The sequence below is a fragment of the Acaromyces ingoldii genome (assembly GCF_003144295.1).
Source record: "Acaromyces ingoldii strain MCA 4198 unplaced genomic scaffold FA10scaffold_1, whole genome shotgun sequence".
In the NCBI taxonomy this organism is placed as follows: domain Eukaryota; kingdom Fungi; phylum Basidiomycota; class Exobasidiomycetes; order Exobasidiales; family Cryptobasidiaceae; genus Acaromyces; species Acaromyces ingoldii.
The window spans coordinates 3,109,414-3,127,768 of NW_020290247.1; the positions used below are offsets into that span (position 1 = coordinate 3,109,414).

Consider the following 18,355-nt stretch of genomic DNA (forward strand, 5'->3'; position numbering starts at 1 on the left):
CCATCATCCAATGTTTTGACAGCACCACACTCTTGACAACCATTGATCGTGTAACCACCATACTCCCTAACCTCCACCAAAAGCCCCGGTTGTAGCAACTTTTTTCCCCTGTCGAGCAATAAGCAACACGGTCACACACAAGACCAGATGGCGAAGGCAGTCAGCCTGCGACGCGGCGAGATCAGAATTGGTGACATATAGCCAGCCAGCGGGTTTTCCCTTTGAGCGTCGCCTGAGAAACGCTAGGCGCGCGCCCCCGCTCGCGCACGGTGGTAGCCCGATGGCACGGGAACAATTGTAACTTTAAAGTCCCTGCTCTACTGCACTGCTGGGCTTTAACTTTACAGATATTGTGCCGACTGACTTCCCGTGGTGAGGTCAACAACATATAAGGAAGGGGCATGAAGGTCTGATTGAGTGACCCTACCTTTACGTCGAGCTTTCTCCTAACATCTGATTCGGACCTCACCTTTGCGCAAACGGTGTCCCGCGCAACACCACTCACTCGTCTCCTCAACGAGAGCTGGTACTTCCTCTCTGCCACAACCATGGCGTCCTTCTCGCAGCAGGGTTCTTCTGCTGAGCGTGGCGACAAGTTCAAGCCTTTCAAAAGCTTCTCAACGCCCGTCGATGACTCAAAGACACCTCCCAAGGGCACCGTCCAGGGCAGTATATGGAACTTTCTCCGTTTTCTTTTCAGGACATGGGGCGACGCTTTCATGTCAGTACCGCACAGTTGGACCGACCCCACGGTCATCTGGACTACCTTCCTTTACGCAAGGACGACCACTGTTATTCTCTTTTTCGTTCTCGTCCTCGATGTCGCCATTAAGCTTCCCCGTGGTCGGCGCCTCTATGAAAAATTGACCGAGAACAAACTGGGCTTAACGCTTGTAAATTCTTGTGAGTTCAACCTTGATGCAAGTGTGCAAACATATCGAGCTTGTGCTTAGCTAGTGGGCAGGCTACCCTGAGATTTTTACCCATTTGCAAGAAGAGGTCAGCAACGCAGCCTTCACGACGATGTCAAAGAGACGAGCGGAGAACAAGAGCACGACGTACGATCGCAACTTTGACCTGGATGTTGCCAAATTGCTTCTGGTTATATCGGCGCTCATGTACGAGCGCCAAAGGCCCTTTCCTGTGAACAGCGACGACCCAAACGCTATCATCTGTGACCACTTCGTTGCTGACATCGCCCAAAAATATGGCCTCAAATACGAGCCGGTCACCAATGTGGGAAGCAACAGCAGTGCCATCTGTGGTGCATTTTTTTCGCTCAATCACAACTTCATCATCCTCGCCTTCAAAGGAACTCAACCCGACGATTTCAATGAATGGGCGACCGACTTCAGCTGCGACTGGGCGGTGGCCCCCGAGTTCCTTCGTGGCTATAGTCGTGTTCACCGTGGCTTCTACGAGGCCTTGTTTCCTTCGAGACTTGAAAAAGATAAGCTACCATACGATGTTATTCGTCTCACCCTCGTCGAAATTGCTCAAAGGATCAGGTTCGGCCGCCCTCAGACTCCTCCTACTAGCGACGGCGGCGACTCTCCGGCCAGCAACAGGGGCCTCACTGAGGTCCATCCTATCAATGTCTTTGTAACGGGCCACTCCTTAGGCACAGCCACGGCGTCAATGTTCTATGCACGCGCCATCCAGCGTCCTGGCGATCTAGGACCTCCCGGCCTGATCGAACTGAACGATGCTTACTTATTCGCTACGCCTATCACTGTCGATGTTACTTCACATGCCGTCTTCAATGGCGACATGCATCCCAATTCGGATGAGCCTCCCAGGACGCTCTGGCGTATTACCAACAAGCGTGACATTGTCGCCACGGGCCTGCCTTGCTTTGGTGAACGGGAGATTTTCTCATCGGCCAGTGCCCCCAATTCCAGGCTCAATTTCTGCCATCTGGGGCAGGAAATCCAGATGCGTGATGCACCGGAGCTGTCCGAGCAGGGTCCCGGCACCCAACTTCGTGGAGGATCCCGCGTCAGGATCGTCAGCAGCTTGGCCTCGCAGCCGCTGGGCATCAACTTCAAAGACTACAAAGGAGGGTGGGGCGTCTTTTTGCGCTACGGAGAGTATATTCCCTTTTTCGGTCGCATGGCACAGCACTGTCCCGTTTTCTACCTCCGTTCGCTCAGCCATATGAGGATAACTTGGGAGAACGAATCGCTGAAAGAGGTTCCTTTCCATTGGTGAAGTTTCTCGCATCTCTTTCATTCGTCACCTCATCTCTAGGAAGTAATCCGATAAGCCAGTCATCTCCGAGTCTCAGCTTCAAGTTCGACGAATTCATGTTCCGTCGCCGACACCTCTGTTCACCATCGACCACTGTACAGACAGCCCCATATCCCGACACCGACAGTTCATACAGCCTGCGGAAGTCACCAAGGAATCTCACCATAAAATCTCTACAATACTGTTAAATCTGTCAAATATTATATCAAGCTCACAAATCGTCTCTGTAAATTTGTCGTGGGTACAGGCACAGACGCGCTTGTGTCCACCAAGCAGAATCCACACCGACAGCGAAAGTGAAAGCGCTGAGAAGGAGAGAAGAGAAATGACATTTCTTCGCATCTATGTGGATGGATCCGGCGCACAAGAAAGCCCCAAGATCGAAATGAGAATGAAATAGAGTCTTGGTGAGAATGAGAGGGAACCCAAAGAGAGAGTGATAATCAAGCTTGGGCACACTGCACGCCAGGACCGCCATCAGGGCCCTCCTCGTCGTCGTCCATGCCGCCAGCACCGGCACCATTGCTCCTTGCCTGCTTCGCCTCACGCTCGTCAATGTCGTCCATGACGACGTCCTCCACATCGAGATCCTTTCTGCCCTTCGATGGCTCCGAACGGGGCGGGAGGGCCTGTTCCAGGAGTGCAATCCTCTCGATCGGGATCGAGTCGGGGAATGTGACAGAGAGGTTGACGTAAAGATCGCCCATCTCATGGTGCCTATACGAGGGCATGCCCTGGCCACGGAGAACCTTCATCGCACCTGGCTTGACAACCTCGCCCGCCGGCAGCTCGACGCTGAGGGCACGCTTGTCGAGATGCTCGATCTGAATCTTTCCACCGCCCAGCGCTGTCAAAAGGTCGATCTCAACATCGGTCACGAGGTCGTTCTTCCTTCGCTTGAATCGAGGGTGGGGCTGCTCGTCGACAATGATGACGACGTCGCCCGGAATGGTGTTGGGAGCCTGGTCGGCAGCCTCCTTGAATACAATCTGTTGGCCATCTTCCATGCCAACGTCGATCCTTGCCTCGAGGACCTGGCGCTCCTGAGTGATCTTCTTGCCGTTGCATTGCTTGCATCGGTCCTTTGGTGCAATCTGCTCGCCAGCACCCTGGCAGTCGGGGCACGTCTGCTGCATCTGCTGGACCATGGGTCCCAATTGTCGGAGAACGACCTTGATACCCTGACCGTGGCAACCTTGACATGTCTTGACCGATCCCTCCTTGCCTCCACGACCCTCGCACTTGGAGCACAGAATGTGCTTTTGCAGTGCCAGCTTCGTCGTCTTGCCAACGTACAGCTCTTCCAGAGTGACTTTGACGCGATGAACGAGGTCCTTGCCTTTGCGAGGTCCTCGAGGCCCTCGTCCTCCGCCACCACCGAAGAAGCCGCCGGCTCCGCCGAAGAGCTGCGAGAAGAGATCCTGGGGGTCCATACCGCCGCCCATGCCACCGCTTTCACTCAAACCTTGCTCGCCGAAGCGGTCGTACATGTCACGCTTTTGTGGGTCAGACAGAGCCTCGTATGCAGATGTCACCTCCTTGAACTGTTAGGGCAGGAATTCGGTCAGTATAGCAGCTTGAAAGTGAGCTATATAGAAGCATGGCTCACAAGCTCTGGATCGCCTCCCTTGTCTGGGTGAAGAGCGAGAGCCTTCTTACGGTATGCCCTGAAATTGCGATGATGTTCAGCGTCAAAGCCCTTTTTAGCAAAGCTCGTGGACTCACTTCTTGAGATCGCTCTCCGAGGCATCGGGCTTGACGCCCAGCAGGTCGTAGAACTGCAAGGATATGATGTTAGCAGAGGGCAATCGGCTGGATCAGTTGAGCTAGACCAAGACGAACCTTCGTCTCCCTGGGGCAACGGTCATGGTCAGCATGACTGGTTTTCATTTTCCCCGAAAATTATAGCCACTCACTTGACCATTTTGGTATTTCTCAGAGAGTTGAGATATCTATGTCTGTGAGAGCTACCTCAAGGAGAGCACCACTCCTCTTCGTCTGCCTTTTTAAGTGTCGATCCTGATGATCTCAATGGCCGTTCTGGTCGTCGCACTCGTCGGTCGTCCTGCGGGCTTAAGCGTGGGTGTTCGTAGTCTGCTCAAACGACATCAGTGCCCCTCGTCTTTCCTCTACCCCCGGTTCACCTCGGCGTCTGTGAGCAAAAATTCTGGAATCCACGTGGAAATTACTAACTTTCTAAAGAGTTCTGTCCGAATTCCGGCTTTCGCTGAACGCTCACGTGCCCTTGCAGCTCAGCAACGCCTGCTCTTCCTCACCCCGATCTCTTGGGCCACGGAGCAAGTCTGGTGGTGCGCAACGAAGAGGCAACGTCTGGCGAGCGACCGCAAGAGTCGGACCGTCAGAATTGTATGCTCCTGGTGTGGCTTTAGTAACTGCGGTTTTCCTTTTCCGACGAGAGGAGTCTCACCCATACCCTTGTGCTCCTTCCCAGCGCCGTGTAGAGAGTGAGGCTGCTTCGATTGCTCGATCGTGAGTTGTCAGGTCCTTTTCTCTGATTGACATCGGTTCTTGCTGTTTCTTCCCTTTTCTCTCGCCTTCCTCAACGGAGACTAGCTACATATTGAGGAGAGACTGACCGAGATTTGACTTCGATGGAATCCTGATTAGAAAAGCTCGACCATGGCCCACCCTGGTAGAAGCTACACTGCTCCAACAAGGCAACAAGGGCAGGGTCGAGCCATTGAGTATGGACGATCGCAACCGCATTTGGAATCCTCCAGCGCTACGGACTCTACCTCCGCCGAGCAGCCACCTCACACGGGCAGGCCTCCTCACGATAGTCCCTATCTCGGAATTGGACACCCACCTAGTCGAGGTTACGCCCCTTCGCAGAGGTCAGATCCGTATGAACATTCTTTCCCCCAGAGGTGGAGCTCGCCGTCACATGAGGATAAGAGTCGATCATCTGAGTATGGTTTTCGGCATGTGCTGCAAAAGCAGCCGGATGTGAATGCACGGCACCGCTCACAGGAGGATCGATGGCGAGGCAGCCATGTCGACCATGGCCCGTACCAGTCGCCTAGGGGAGATTCGGATCGACAAGCCAAAAGCACTGAGCAGGACCCCCAAACTCACCACGACTATCTTGAGACACCTAGGCATCCGTCGGCTGAAACACATTCAGACCCTCAACCTCGACCACCACCACCAGGGCGCCCGCCAAGACCTCCTCCTGGATTGACCGCAAAGATCTCTCCACCGACGCAGACCAAGGTCTCCTTGCCAGCGGAGAATCTTCCTGAAGGAGGAGCATCCTCTCTTAAGCTTGCGCCCGGCCCTTCAGGAGAGGAAAAAGGTAGACCAGTCCAAATCAAGATTCATAGTGCTTTCGGGGAGGACACAGACGACGAGAATGAGGGTGAGCGGTCGTTTCTCTTCCTGCTCTGTCTCCGTACCTCTCTCATGCAACAGTCTTTAGAAGCGAGCTCGTCGACACCAAAAAGATCGGTTGCATCAGCCAGTGCTCGCGATAAGCCGTCGTCCACAATTGAACCTGACCTCGGTGTAGGCAAAGACCACCGAAAGATGGCTGCTCTCGTTTCAAACAAGAAGGTTGGCAGCCCGAAGCGCAGGCAAGGGCCAAAGCTTACTTACATTGCAAAATCAATCAGTTCACCTCGCACATTTCGCGGTGGAATACAAAGTCGGAAGAGGTGCAGGCCATCGTTGAGGAGAAAGAACGACGAAAAGCGGCAAAGGCCTCGTCTGCCAATGCAGAGCCTCTCGGCGCAGGCACTCAAAGCAACACAATTCGCGAAGAGCCTGCAGAAGGAAGACGCGCCGACGACGACGAGGATGATGCTGAAGTACCCGTCGATTTTGACTTCCTTGATACCGAAAGGCGCTTGGCGTGCCTCTTGTGCCAGCGGCAATTCAAGTCAAAAGACATCTTGCTGCGACATGCAAAGGAGTCTGACCTTCACAAGGTGAGTTGAAAGCCTCCTCTTCTTTGATGGAATGGTCCTATTCAACCACACCGCCTCAGCGCAACCTGGAAGATGCGGCGACGAGGAAGCAGGGCAAAGCTCGCAAAGCCGGCAAGACCGAGGCGCCGACGGCGATGCGACGCGCAGGGTTCGCCCCAGTCGCAGAGGAATACCGTGATCGCGCTTCAGAGCGCAGGGCCATTTTCGGAAGGGAGGAGGTAGCGGTGCCGACCAAGGCTGCCACGGCTAAGCAAGAAAAAGAGAAGCAAACGGCCCCGCAGGCTGAGCCTGTAAGCGCTCCTTTAGATGAGAGCAACAAGGGTGGAGCCATGTTGGCCAAGATGGGCTGGTCGACAGGAATGGGCCTTGGCAAGGAGAGCTCTGGACAGGTAAATTCAGTCGAGGCCAAAATATACAGGCAGGGAGCTGGACTGGGGAGCAGCGAAGGCAAGAATGCCGAGGAGGAAGGACGGAAGAGGCCGAGGGAGGGCAAAGACGCTTACGTCGACGAGGCTCGCGAACGAAGCCGTCAGCGCCTCCTCGATGATAAGTAGCTTCAATTATACAAGACATCTTCATACCTTTCTGTGAATGCAGGCCGTGTCGAAATGAGCTGTCTTGTGAGCAGGTGTTTGTTTAGCCGCTGTTGGGAAGGGCAGTCCTTCTCATTCGGAGCTCAGAAGCCTTCAGCAAGGACGACCAAGAGGGTTCAAGTAATATTTGTATTGGCATTAGCAGTAAGAAAAGGAGAAACAGAGAAACTTGATCCGGTGAATGCTTTGAGCAGGAGTTTAGGGGGTAAGTTGCGTTCCTACATCGACATGGACCGAAGCCGACTTCCGCTCTGCGAGGGCTCTCGTAGCAGCATGTCGCCCCTGCCGGACTGCAGCTCATGGTCTCTCCGCTCGGCCGCCACGATCTTCGATTCGCTCAGCTGGGCCTTTGGATCGAAGCCCTTTGGCGACTTGAAAGTGTATCCAACGAAGGCGAGCTGCTTGCGCATCTCGAGAAGGTGCTGACCTTGTGCCTTGTCGCGCAACATTGGGTCCCGGGGAGCATCGACCGGAGGAGGCTGCCCTCCTTTGGCGGCCTCGGCGGCGCCAGGCGCGGGCAAGGGTTCGGCTTCGATGTCGTCTTCAAAGTGTTTCGTGTCGGCTGGATGGGACAGTGCGGGCTTGAATGGCGCTGGACTCTTGTGAATCGAATTCCAGTCGATTCCACGGAACCAGGGGTGAGCCATCAGATCCTCGACACCGTCCTGGAGCCCTCCTGCGTTGGCCGTTGAGGCACCGGGAGCAGCAAAGCCGCTCCGCTGACGGGATCCTTGCAGAAGCGAATTGGGTCGGCTGACACTGGCAGTCGACGTGCTTCCCAGCCGATCATCCCTCTCGCAGATCAACTTCGAGATGAAGTCTTGGGCCTCCCTCGAGACCTTGGGCCTGGGCGGGAACTTGAGCGTCTGTCGCCAATTGAGAATCTTTTGCCTCGTCAGATGCCTTGACTTGGACACGAACGGCGGGTAGCCCCAAAGCATCTCAAAGACAATGACTCCCAACGACCACCAGTCGCAAGACTGGTCGTAGCCGTATCCTCGAAGCACCTCTGGCGCCATGTAGTTGTTGGTGCCCACAACAGAGTAGGCAATCTTCTTCTTGTTCTTGTCCCGCCACGTCAGAACATGGGTCAGTGGTGTTCCATCCTCGTTACGATCGCTCATGACGTCGTTGAGTTCCTTGTCGTTGAGCTCGCCGCCTTTGGTCGTCGCTGCTGTAGCTCCTCCCCGCACTGTTCCCCTTCCGCCGCCTGCAGCGGCCCTCTTTGCCGCCGTCGAATCCTCGAGATCGATACCGTGTTTCTTGAGGAGATTACGGCGCTGCTGGTCGTAATAGGCACCATCGTGTGCCCAGTGGAAGCTCTGGCACAGACCAAAGTCGGCTAGCTTGATGTGGCCTTGCGAGGTGAAGAGGAAGTTGTCCGGCTTAATGTCTCGGTGAATGTAGCCAAGTCGATGAGCCTCGTGGATGGAGAGGATCATCTCGGCGACGTAGAAGCGAGCAAAATCTTCGGCGAAAATGTCTTTTTCGATCAAAAGATTGAGCAAGTCGCCGCCACCCATGAACTCCATGATGAGATAGAGGTGGTCGACATCCTGGAAGCTGTACACGAGCTTGACGATCCACTTTGCACTTGCGCTGGCGCTGGCGCTGGTCATGAGATCCCTTTCTGCGCGAACGTGACCCTCCTGACCTTTGCGCAGCATGTCGGCTTTGCGAAGCTGTTTCATGGCGAAAAGCTCGCCCGTGCCCCTCTCCTTGATCAGCGCAACGACACCAAAAGCACCGTGTCCGATCGTCTTGAGCCTGATGAAGCTGTTGACGTTGACGCGAGCACGAATATCTCGCAGATACTCGGTCTCGTTCGCCATCCACGCGGCTCGGATCTCGTCCTTGGCCGACTCTGGGATCCTAAGACTGGCCAGCTCAGCCTCGAGACCGGCTCTTCGCGTGTCTCGGTCCCTCGGCTTCTTCAGAATGCCGTAGTAGAGGTTCTCGAAGAAGATCTTGGCCGCGACAGACTTCTCGACGGTCGTCAGGCTCGGCCGCATTGCAGCACCGGCATTGGCAGCCAAGGTGGCATTGAGCTCTTCTCCGGCAAGCGTCCGATTTTCCTGCTTGGGCGTGACAGCGGCAGCAAGATTCGTCGAGGACAAGGGCGCGGCCGAGTCTCGAACAACCATCGAGGTAGGTCGATTGTCAAAGAGAGCATTGATACCAGCAGCACCGCCGGGCAGACCGTCAATCTGCCCAGCCTTACTGGCACGCTTATCGGTCGTAGGGGATGTGGGGGAACCCTTTGCTGGCTTGAACAAAAGGTAGTCAGGCGCGTCCTGAACAATTGCCGCAGCGACGTCTGGCGAAGGATTGACCACCATTGTCCCCCCCGTGTTCGACCTAGGCATCATGTTGGGTCGCGCTGCTGGAGGCGGAGAGGATGCGCCTGATGCTGGGCTAGGTCGACGAGGCGATGGCGAAAGGGCAGGCGCCAAGGGCGGAGCCAAGGCCGTGTATTCGCCACTAACCTCTTCTTGGATGCCAGGGAAGCCCCTACCTTCACCAGGCGTCCTTGGCGGTTCCGTCGAGATGGTGCCGTGGCCAGCCGTGACGGTCGTGGAAGTCATGGTGCTGGCCGTTGTCGCGCTCTGACTAGGGGCGCCATTGACGATGTGCAGAGGCGGCCTTTCATTCTCCTTGATGATGCTCTCCTGGTGCAGAGCAGCCTGGATTTGAGCAATGGCCTCTGCCTGATTCCGTGCCGCCTGGACACGCATGGCTTCTTTGCAACGCTCGATCCATGCCGGATCGGCGACCTTGCCCACACCATCTCTGCCCCACCTCCTCAAGATTGCCTCGGCCTGTTCAGCATCGCTGGCGTGGGCCGCGTGGATAAAGCCCTGAGGCTTCCCGACCATGTCGACACTGATGCGCTTCTTCTGTGCCCGTGGTCCGTTGATATTAGGGGCCGTCGCGGTAGAGGCTTGGTTGCGGGAGTCGGCCGTGTAGAAAGATGCCGGGGAAGGCGTGCGCTGCTGCACTTGTTGCTGCGGGCCTCCTTGGTTGGAAGCAGCGGGAAGAGGAGCGAGGGGCGAAGAGCGGCTCAGGGGCGGGCCTCCAGCAGAGAAGAAGAGATCATCAGGGCTAGCCTGCTGAGGGATCGAGGTGTTGCTCGTCACTTTCTTCAAACCTCCTGTGGCTTTGCTGAACGTCTGCTTGAAACGAGAGGGTCCTCCGGCGGTGCCGGGAGGGCCTTGGGGGTTGTTGACGAGCGACATGATGTCCCAGAAGCCCTTGTGCTGCCGAGTGACTGAGTTAGCAAATCTGGTCACAGCGTCGATCAGAAAGGAGATATGTCTCACCATGAATGCGCTGCCCTTTGCGGTGCCCGACCTCATTCCAGCGTCATCGCCTGGGACTTGCGCGTAGCCCCTAGCGCCATTTGCTTGGGGACTTGCAAACCTAGACGAAGGAATGGTCGACATACGCGGCCGCACCGTTGCATTCACGTCGCCTGTGCCGGCAACATAGGGTGTGGGGTTGGACAGCGAAGGCCCACCGTCACGCTTGAAGCGCGAGGTCGCTCCCGCGGGGTAGTAGGCCGGTTCTGCAGGTCCTGTCGGGAAAGCATACTGCTGCGGGAAATATTGCTGCTGCTGCTGCTGCTGCTGCTGCTGCTGTTGCTTCTGTGGTGATGAAGCCCATCGGGCCGAGGGGCTCACAGGAGGGCTCGAAGGCTGGAAGAAGGCTTGCTGCTGGTACGCGGGCTGAGCAATGTACGAAGGGCGCATCCGCTCTTCGTGCTCGTACCACGCCGCTTCTCGATCGTAGGCCTGCGGAGGCTGAGGCAAGGGCCGGCCCGACGTCCGGACGGCGGCCATTGCGAGCTGCAATAGGAGTCGCGTGAGTAGCGTGTACCAAGTCTGGACGAGGCGAGGCGACTCACCTAAGAGGTTAGGGGAAAGGGGGTTAATCTAGGTGCGACAAAGAGGAGAGAAAGAAAAAGGAGAAAACGAGCAGGTCGTCAGGTCGTAACGGGCATATAGATGGGAGAGTGAGTAATGAGATGATGGCTGGGATGAGTGAGCGAGCAACAGAGGGGACTGATGATGGAGAGGCTAGCCAATTTCAGTACCCGCCGAGCGCGCGCAACCCCTTAGCTCTAATCTCAGGGGACCTGTCTCACAGCGCCTGCATGCCCTATTTTTTTCCAGAATAACACTAAGACAAGCAAGCCGGCAACGTGGCCCTTTTCCTCGCACGTCCCCGTAGCCGCGTCGAACATGGCGCGCTCCTTCTCCGCGTTCATCGATGCCGTCAACAGCCCTGGAGTGGATAGGGGCTTGCCGGGTGCGATACTCTCGTCGCCTGCGGGGTCATCAAGAGGAAGCTTATGACAGTTCGGATCGGAGCTTTGCAGCAGGGAGAGGGTCAAGCATGCGGTCGCCGGCTTGAAACAATCAAGAAAATGGTACAGAAGACGGTCAGACCCCTGCTCGAGGCATCTACTGTCATCAATGACTCCCATTTCGTCATGTTGCGTTGCGGCAAACACAGCGTTAGGTAGCAAGATGGGAGCGCGAAGCCAAACCGATATTCTCTCGTGAACATCTTTGGGTCTCTGGCTTGTCAAGAGCCATTCTTCCCTTTTAACTTCCTGAACGTCGGCTCTGCTCATCGTGAGATCTTGCTAAAAGACTTGATCCGGACCGGTTGAAAACCCAGAGCGACTGAGAAAGCGAGGACTTGTGTCAGGACTGCTCCCTAGCCAGCTTCTTCGTGCCTCCGGCTAGCTGTGCCAGACTCTTGCGCAGGTGATTATTTGCGCTTGTTGCCCGAGTGGCTACTTCTTGCATTGATGCAGAGCAACAAAGCGACGCCTTCGGCCAGAGTGCGAGCGACTCCAGGCAGTGAGCAAGCGGCATAGAAAGGGCGACGACACTTTTCGAGAGGGCTAGTATACAGGCACGAATACATCTCAAGCCTTTGGTTGTTGTTGCTGTTGCTGCTGCTGTTGCTCGGCCACTTTCTGTAAGGCCTCTCAACTCTTTGTTAGCACATCTCTTGCTTGCCGCTCAAACAGGAAAAGGCCAACGCACCACCATCGACACGTCTCGAACAACACGCATATTGTCCTCCTTTCTCAAAATCGTCTCCTGGAGCTGATCCAGCTTCTTTCCCACAAATTCTACCTTTTCCCGGTACATTTGCTTTGCGTCCTCTGTTGACTTTTCGACGTAGTAGCCCGTGCCGACATCGACAATGACCTTGTTCAGATCGCTGAGCTTGCCAGGCACGTACAGGCTCGATGTGAGCGGGACGAGCGTCTCCTTGTCCTCGTTGGAGGGATCGATGGAGTCAACGGCCTCGATGCACGTCCGGAACCGGTGCTGAGCTGCCTTGAGCTGGCCGTACGATGCGGTGAGGTGCTGCAGCTCGGCCTCGAGCTGGCGTCGCACATCGGCGAGCTGTAGGAAAAGCCATCAGCACCCCATTCGTTCAGAGTAAAACAAATAGAAAAGGAGCGAGAAAGAGATAAAACATACCTGGGCCAAATTGAGGTCGCCCACCTCGACACTTCCCTGCTGCTGGGAGGCCGACATGCCCCTGCTCTATTCGCTCGTCAGGACAACGTTGTCGTTGATATGACCACAACTTTGAGAACGACGGAAATCTCTGTCAAGAAGAAGTGCGCTGCACGTGGTTTTTCACGCTCGGGCCATTCTAATTTATCGAGTGTTGCTCCGGAGAAGGCGGGTGGAATCTGATCGGCACAGGCAACGACCAGCAGGCAACCATCTGTTCGTTGCCAAACAAAGGATACGATTGAGGAGTGGCGGAGCAGAAGCAGCAGCAGCAGCAGCGGAAAGGAAGGCAAGATGGCAGCGGCGAAAGGGACCAAAGAGCTCGTCTCGCTGCTCGAAAAGTTTGGGACATGCGAGGTGGGTCATTCCGGGTCGATGGAGGAAGCCATTCTAAGCCGTATGCTGACTTTGATACGATGTAGATTGCAGACGCTCTCGTCAAGCTCAAAAACCGGTCGGGAGGGCACCTTCCTGGCATCTTTGCGCATGCGCCTCGGTCAGATAAAGCGGGGCTCTCGACGGGCATCTGTGGGCCGGCCTTTACCGTTGAAGTGAGTCCTCGTCTCCCTAGTCCTGCAAGCCAAAGGGGAAGAGAAAATTGGTCTGACCGAATGAATGATCAGATGGTGTCCCAGGCCGATATTGATGCGCCCAAGCCAGATAAGCACTTTGTCGATGCGACCGAGGGCCATGAGGGCTGCGTCATGGTCATCAGCGCGCCGCCCGAGACGCGCTCCGCGATCTGGGGCGGCCTTATGACGCTGCGGGCCCAGGCGCTGGGCGTCAAAGGCGTCGTGCTCGACGGTCGCTGCCGCGACCTCGAGGAGCAGTGGGACTCTGGCTTCAGCATCTTTGCGCGCTCCCACTCGACCCTCGGTCAGTCGCCGTTCACCAGACCCTCGCGTCTCCAGGTACCCCTCTCGATTGCCGACCCAACGGCACCGAGCTTTCCGCCCACTACGGTCGCGCCCGATGATCTCGTGCGGGCAGACGTCGACGGCGTCGTCGTCTGTCCCCGCGCCGATGTCCTGGCCGTCGTCGAGGCAGCGACAAAGGCGCGCGAGATCGACGAACGGTGCAAGGAGGATCTCCTCCGGGGGAAGGGCGTCAAGGAGACGTTTGCCAAGTGGCGCGGAAAATAGAATTTTGATGCACTCTACTCTAGCATTGTTGCTGCTGCTGCAATTCGACTACTCCTAGAAACGCCAAGCTGGAGATTCGACGTTTGCGACGGTGTATTTGCTACCGTCGGCGCTACCCTGGTGGTCCGAGCGCTCGTTGCGCTTGGACCCCTATGAGGCCCACTACTTTCTCTTGCAACGCCCCTTTATTTCTCTTTATCTAGTTACATCCTTTGCTATTTGTCGTCTAAGCGATGGTAAGCTTCGACGGCTTCGCCATCACCGCAATGTACGGAGTTTGGAGTCACCTCAGCACTCAAGGGCAATTTGGGCGAGCTATATCGTCCCCGGTCGAGCTCTTCGCTGACGCTCGACCTCTTCGATGAAGTCCATCACCTCGGTCAAAGCACTTCCTCAACTCAGTCGACGACCGCGGGCATGCCGAGCGCCCAGTGCTCCAGATCTCATTACTACAGCTTGCTCTTTGGTTGAGGTTCGGCCTGCGCTTCGGCGCCCTCTACTGCCTCGCAGATCTGCAACCAATATCATCAGCATTTAGCGCGCTACCATGGGCCCACTTCAGAGGGAACTACTCACGCCATCGACGGCCCTCACGGCCCACAAGGAGCCTTCCTCGGAGCAGAGCCACTCGAGCCCGGCGCGGTGCGCGTCGTCGGCGGCGATGCTCTTTTTCGCCTTGAGCAAGCCCCACACGTGGCTCGTCACCTGGGGCCCGACGCCGCCCTGGGCCCGGAGTGCAGCAATAGCGACGAGGCTCGTCCGTAGCCGGTTCACCTCCCAGCTTGGCTCCTCGTGCCCTGCCACTTCTGGGTTGAAGCGGTGGGGCATGCTGAACAACGGGCCGTATTCGCCTTCGACGATAAAGACGGGCAGGTCAGGGTGCGAGTGGCCGAGGATCTTGAGCAGCTTGTCCGAGTGCGGCTGGTAGATGTCGTCCCACAGCTCGTAGGCGGCGCTGTGCACTCGTGCCAGCGTCTTGCCGCCGTCATTGTTGCCGAGCTTGCGGCGCGGCTGCGTCTCTGTGAGCGCGCGCGCCAGCGAGTCATCGGGCCCGGCGGCATCGACGGCAGACCGGAGGGCAGCGAGGTTGTTGATGACCTTGGGAATACCGATGAAACCGATGCACTTGAGGCCTGTTTCACGCATGAGGAGCGCGCGGTCGAGCCGCTCATGCGCGCCAGACGCGCCACTCATGGCATGTCGATGCAGCGCTTGGAGCGAAGAGGGCGAGTTGAGCGTGAGGAGCGTCGCCGTCTATGCGTCAATCCGTCCACTCTTAGCGCTCTTGTGCAGACCAGGACTGTAAAGAGAAGCAGACTCACCGAGAGGCTCAGCCACTCGCCCCAGCCGAGACCGCGAGCCGCGGCGTCGCTCTCGAGCCCTGCAAAGTGCCGCTGCAGCCGCGCGGGGTCCGACGGCGCCGGCAGCGGGTCTGCGCTCCGGCCGGGCGCCAGCGTCACGCCGGGCCGCAGCTGCGAGGGCCGCGCAGGGAACGTGGGCTGCTTGAGGAGCGTCTTGAGCGCCGGCGGCAGCGAGGCTGACTTCTTCGACATCGGCAGTCCAGTGCTGTGGAGAGGAGCGAGGTGGTTGAATGTGCGCGAATGGATCTTACGTTAGAGAGGAGAGAGCTCTGGGAAGGAAACAAGCTCCCGTTTTTATTTCCCTGTGGAGGGACGAGAACGGGCAAAGGGACTTTCCGGAGCTTCGGCTCTTTCCGTCGAATCTCCCTTTTCCAGTCTTACAGCCCAGACAAACAATGATTGATCGAGAGAACAGAGGTAGTTGTAGGATACAGACATCATCCACGGGCGATGTGAGTGAAAAAGAAACAATTTCAAGCCTTGCGGTACTTTTCTTTGCCGACGATGCGGACCTTTTTCGAGTCAAAGTAGTCGCTGTGATGGGAGATGCGCGAAAGTGTTAGCTTTATGCGGCTACCCAAGGACATATGTACCCTCCTATACTGACCTGATGCGGAAGCAAGCAAAGACATCGATCTGCTTGAGGCTGTCGAGCTTGCTGATGAGGTTGATCAAGACGCTGTCGTCTACAGCGCGGCAGAAGCTCACGTCAAGGTGGCGCAGCTCCTTGCAGTGCTCGGCGATCATCTTGAATCCCTCGGCAGTGATGAGCCGGCAGGAGTTGAGATTGAGATTGACGAGCGTCCTACCCGAGTGCGCGACCAGCGCACGAATGACATCGTCGTCGACACGGAGGCAACGCTCGAGCGAGAGCGTATGCAGCGACCCGGGCTTCGTCTGTTGGAACAGACGGAGGAACGGCAACTTGCCCGGAGGCTCCTGCGCCTTGCCCTCGGTGTCTCCTTCGTCGCGGCGCTGAGGCTCTTGCACAGGGAGTTGAGGCTCTTGCTCACTCCTTGTCCCAGCCTGAGGAGATCCGCTGTCATCTTCATCGCCTCCTCCGGCCAGATTGCCCACCTCGGCCCAGACATCACCGCCACCTGAATCGCCCTGGCCCTCACTTTCTTCGAGGTAGCTATCGAAGAGGGCCAAGTGCAGCTCGGTAAGCGAGTGGCAGTATGGAATGATGCCCTCGATGATTGTGCGCTCGGTCAGATCCTCGTTGCGAGAGAGGTTGAGCATCTTGAGATTCGAGCCTACATTCTTGAGCAGCTCAATGACATCGCCGTCTTCCAGGCTCTTGGGCGGGACTCCCGGCGCAGACACGCCAGGGTCCGACACATCGAGGTAGGTGAGTTGGTCCTTGTATTCGTGCAGCGTCTTGAGACATTCGCCGTCGAGCGGCCCGATTTGCGCCAGGCCGATCTCGGTCAGGTTGGGACAGTGCTCGACCATCTTCTGGCAGCAGCCCAGGTCGAAGCGGGGCGACTCGCGAATCTTGAAGCTGGTCAAGCTGTGGCCAACACGTTCAAAGAAGCGGTGCCAGGCCTCCTTTCGCACCAAGTAGGGTCCAAACAGCTCGACGCGCTTGAGGCTGGGCAGCCGCGTTGACCAAGCGTCAATGGCGTCGTTGTCGAGCTGGCCGCAGAGCTGCAGATTGATCTCCTCGAGCCGAGGGCAGACCTTGGGGATGAGCTGGAGCGACTCCGAAGTGAGCTTGGAGCAGTCATAGAAGCTGATGGTTTTAGCCTGCGGCTGCAGAAAGAGTTTCATCGTGTGGTCGTTGAGCGAGCGAGCCTTGGAGATACTCTTGCTGATGGCGTCCATGTTCTGGCCTCCGACGCCCAGGAGCGCCTCGACGTTCTCAATGTGGTGCGAAACGATACCGATGCACAGAGACTGCAGGGAGGGAAGCTGGAAGACGTCGTAGATGGGAACCTGCCTTGCCTGGCGACGCACCGCCGGCTTCCTCTTGGCTGGGCCCGGCGATGCGTCCTCGGTGGCTGCCCTGCTCGACTCGCCCGGCCCGCTGGGAAGCGCCGAGAGGGGTCCTCCTTTGTACTTGGGACCACACTTGTGGCAAAGGCCCCCGTGCGGTGTCTGCTTCCTAATTTTGTGAACGACATCATTAGCTTAGAGGCGCCTTTGCATACACACCCACGCGATACACTCACGTATACTTGGTAACGGTGAATTTGCCAGTACACATGGGGCAAAAGTCAATGGAGCCGGGTGCTGTGTGTCTACGTGAGGGATTGTTGGCAGCAATCGTCGGCGGTGTGGGCTGCTGTTGCCGCTGGGGCTGGGCCTGGTCGGCCTCGTTCTTGGACCTCTTCGTGGCAGGTACTGGTTCCTCGTCGCTCTCGTCCTCCTCGTCAAAGTTCATCGAGGAATGCACCTTGCGACGAAGCGGTGGACGTGCAGCTCCATCGGTCGGCTTGCTTGAGGTGCTCGGCCCAGCGCCCGCGGGACTTAAAGGTGAAGGTGGCTGGAGAACAGCAGAGGACGACGATGACGACGACTCAGCCTGCTGCCTACGCTGTTCGGCGAGCTGCAGGCTGCTGAGGCCCAAGGGGTTGGGATCACTGGCATCTTCCTCCTGGCGACGGCGGTAGCGGTTTGTGTTTGCAATGTGGATATTCTTCTCCTGTAGCAGTGCAATTCCACAGCTCCTTCAGTTCTCTCCACTGGCGATTATGACTCGCTCAGCCACCAAGCAATTGCCCACCTTTAGGAACGAGGTCAGGGCCGAAATGGACCCACGGACCTCGGAGTTGCTGCCTCCCCTCCTACGGTTCGACATGGCGATGCCTTCAGCTTTCCAGAAAGAGAAGAGTAGGCCAGTCGTAAGTCCCTGCTTTGCGAAGAAGCCGGCTGTGGTCCTGAGAAAAGAGCAACGAGGGAAAAAATTCGAGATTCTCAACGCGCTGAATAATGAACGGGCCCGAGCGCGTTGAGCAGCCCTCGTTTTCCAGGGCCGGCGGATTTACACACAGCTTCAGGTCGGCTTTTCTTCGCTCACCACCATTCAGCTCTCCTCATCTCCGAGCTCGAGTTCGAGTTAAGACACATGGCCGTCATTCACACTGTCATATTCGGCTACAAACCCGAGGTTTCGCAGTCCGAGCGCGATGCCATCTACCAGAGGTTCCTCGGCCTGAAGACGCTCACCAAGGACGTCAACGGCCAGCCGTACATTGTCGACATCACCGGCGGCAAAGAGAACCTGTCGAAAGAGCAACTTGCAAAGGGCTTGGACGCTGCTTTTATCGTCACCTTCAAGAACTTTGCGGACAGGGACTACTACGTCAACACCGACCCTGACCATGCAGCCTTTGTCCAAGAAGCTGGACCAAAAATCGCCAATGGTTACGTCCACGATTTTGAAGTTTGAGAGAACGAGTCAGCGCCGCCAAAGGAACTTTGTCTGAGGCTTTCCCATAGACCGAACTGGTAGACATGCGGGCATCTGCTCAAGGCCAGGCATCTGCATAGGACGGATCGACGCAAAAATTATTC

General features: G+C 56.8%; 9 protein-coding genes across 9 annotated transcripts; 4 read left to right on the forward strand and 5 right to left on the reverse strand.

Moving 5' to 3' along the window:
• Positions 1 to 359: 359 nt before the first annotated feature.
• FA10DRAFT_291049 (hypothetical protein) lies at positions 360 to 2,211 on the forward strand (the record flags this gene model as incomplete). The annotated part of the gene is made up of 2 exons (XM_025524355.1): positions 360 to 903; positions 965 to 2,211. Exons 1-2 carry the CDS (start codon positions 549 to 551, stop codon positions 2,209 to 2,211), a joined length of 1,602 nt encoding a protein of 533 aa, XP_025381033.1. The 5' UTR covers positions 360 to 548.
• A 460-nt stretch (positions 2,212 to 2,671) lies between these two features.
• FA10DRAFT_32915 (hypothetical protein) lies at positions 2,672 to 4,552 on the reverse strand. The gene is made up of 6 exons (XM_025525440.1): positions 4,444 to 4,552; positions 4,167 to 4,344; positions 4,093 to 4,102; positions 3,976 to 4,028; positions 3,860 to 3,917; positions 2,672 to 3,794 (listed from the first exon to the last, which is right to left on the reverse strand). The coding sequence occupies exons 2-6, from the start codon at positions 4,172 to 4,174 to the stop codon at positions 2,694 to 2,696; spliced, it is 1,230 nt and encodes a 409-aa protein (XP_025381034.1). The 5' UTR covers positions 4,175 to 4,344; positions 4,444 to 4,552; the 3' UTR covers positions 2,672 to 2,693.
• Positions 4,533 to 6,958, forward strand: FA10DRAFT_264429 (hypothetical protein). The gene is made up of 4 exons (XM_025520645.1): positions 4,533 to 5,629; positions 5,690 to 5,823; positions 5,883 to 6,197; positions 6,257 to 6,958. The coding sequence occupies exons 1-4, from the start codon at positions 4,891 to 4,893 to the stop codon at positions 6,749 to 6,751; spliced, it is 1,683 nt and encodes a 560-aa protein (XP_025381035.1). The 5' UTR covers positions 4,533 to 4,890; the 3' UTR covers positions 6,752 to 6,958.
• Positions 6,909 to 10,861, reverse strand: FA10DRAFT_237467 (kinase-like protein). Its single transcript, XM_025519111.1, has 3 exons — positions 10,695 to 10,861; positions 10,111 to 10,635; positions 6,909 to 10,047 (listed from the first exon to the last, which is right to left on the reverse strand). Exons 2-3 carry the CDS (start codon positions 10,627 to 10,629, stop codon positions 7,009 to 7,011), a joined length of 3,558 nt encoding a protein of 1,185 aa, XP_025381036.1. The 5' UTR covers positions 10,630 to 10,635; positions 10,695 to 10,861; the 3' UTR covers positions 6,909 to 7,008.
• Positions 10,862 to 11,726: 865 nt separating this feature from the next.
• On the reverse strand, positions 11,727 to 12,351 carry FA10DRAFT_258055 (Prefoldin-domain-containing protein; the record flags this gene model as incomplete). The annotated part of the gene is made up of 3 exons (XM_025519889.1): positions 11,727 to 11,777; positions 11,848 to 12,216; positions 12,295 to 12,351. 3 exons carry the CDS (start codon positions 12,349 to 12,351, stop codon positions 11,727 to 11,729), a joined length of 477 nt encoding a protein of 158 aa, XP_025381037.1.
• A 276-nt stretch (positions 12,352 to 12,627) lies between these two features.
• On the forward strand, positions 12,628 to 13,475 carry FA10DRAFT_283463 (RraA-like protein; the record flags this gene model as incomplete). The annotated part of the gene is made up of 3 exons (XM_025523841.1): positions 12,628 to 12,690; positions 12,756 to 12,884; positions 12,957 to 13,475. 3 exons carry the CDS (start codon positions 12,628 to 12,630, stop codon positions 13,473 to 13,475), a joined length of 711 nt encoding a protein of 236 aa, XP_025381038.1.
• Positions 13,476 to 14,033: 558 nt separating this feature from the next.
• FA10DRAFT_226490 (hypothetical protein) lies at positions 14,034 to 15,028 on the reverse strand (the record flags this gene model as incomplete). Its single annotated transcript, XM_025518691.1, has 2 exons — positions 14,034 to 14,729; positions 14,798 to 15,028. The coding sequence occupies 2 exons, from the start codon at positions 15,026 to 15,028 to the stop codon at positions 14,034 to 14,036; spliced, it is 927 nt and encodes a 308-aa protein (XP_025381039.1).
• A 190-nt stretch (positions 15,029 to 15,218) lies between these two features.
• Positions 15,219 to 17,716, reverse strand: FA10DRAFT_237475 (RNI-like protein). The gene is made up of 4 exons (XM_025519112.1): positions 17,565 to 17,716; positions 17,011 to 17,483; positions 15,444 to 16,943; positions 15,219 to 15,370 (listed from the first exon to the last, which is right to left on the reverse strand). Exons 1-4 carry the CDS (start codon positions 17,637 to 17,639, stop codon positions 15,310 to 15,312), a joined length of 2,109 nt encoding a protein of 702 aa, XP_025381040.1. The 5' UTR covers positions 17,640 to 17,716; the 3' UTR covers positions 15,219 to 15,309.
• Positions 17,717 to 17,906: 190 nt separating this feature from the next.
• On the forward strand, positions 17,907 to 18,230 carry FA10DRAFT_299184 (hypothetical protein; the record flags this gene model as incomplete). Its single annotated transcript, XM_025524692.1, has 1 exon — positions 17,907 to 18,230. One exon carries the CDS (start codon positions 17,907 to 17,909, stop codon positions 18,228 to 18,230), a length of 324 nt encoding a protein of 107 aa, XP_025381041.1.
• Between the last annotated feature and the right edge of the window lie 125 nt (positions 18,231 to 18,355).

What these genes read in the sequence shown, in the direction of transcription:
- FA10DRAFT_32915 (XM_025525440.1), bottom strand. An exon ending in TCGGAGAGCGATCTCAAGAA is followed by an intron (nt 3,918 to 3,975) that starts GTGAGTCCACGA and finishes TCGCAATTTCAG; the next exon opens with GGCATACCGTAAGAAGGCTC. An exon ending in AGGGAGGCGATCCAGAGCTT is followed by an intron (nt 3,795 to 3,859) that starts GTGAGCCATGCT and finishes CTGCCCTAACAG; the next exon opens with TTCAAGGAGGTGACATCTGC.
- FA10DRAFT_264429 (XM_025520645.1), top strand. Translation starts at nt 4,891, where the DNA reads ATGGCCCACCCTGGTAGAAGCTACACTGCTCCAACAAGGCAACAAGGG. An exon ending in CACAGACGACGAGAATGAGG is followed by an intron (nt 5,630 to 5,689) that starts GTGAGCGGTCGT and finishes AACAGTCTTTAG; the next exon opens with AAGCGAGCTCGTCGACACCA. An exon ending in AGGAGTCTGACCTTCACAAG is followed by an intron (nt 6,198 to 6,256) that starts GTGAGTTGAAAG and finishes ACACCGCCTCAG; the next exon opens with CGCAACCTGGAAGATGCGGC.
- FA10DRAFT_237467 (XM_025519111.1), bottom strand. Translation starts at nt 10,629, where the DNA reads ATGGCCGCCGTCCGGACGTCGGGCCGGCCCTTGCCTCAGCCTCCGCAG. An exon ending in CAAAGGGCAGCGCATTCATG is followed by an intron (nt 10,048 to 10,110) that starts GTGAGACATATC and finishes GTCACTCGGCAG; the next exon opens with CACAAGGGCTTCTGGGACAT.
- FA10DRAFT_237475 (XM_025519112.1), bottom strand. Translation starts at nt 17,639, where the DNA reads ATGTCGAACCGTAGGAGGGGAGGCAGCAACTCCGAGGTCCGTGGGTCC. An exon ending in CCCTGACCTCGTTCCTAAAG is followed by an intron (nt 17,484 to 17,564) that starts GTGGGCAATTGC and finishes GCACTGCTACAG; the next exon opens with GAGAAGAATATCCACATTGC. An exon ending in TTCACCGTTACCAAGTATAC is followed by an intron (nt 16,944 to 17,010) that starts GTGAGTGTATCG and finishes TCACAAAATTAG; the next exon opens with GAAGCAGACACCGCACGGGG.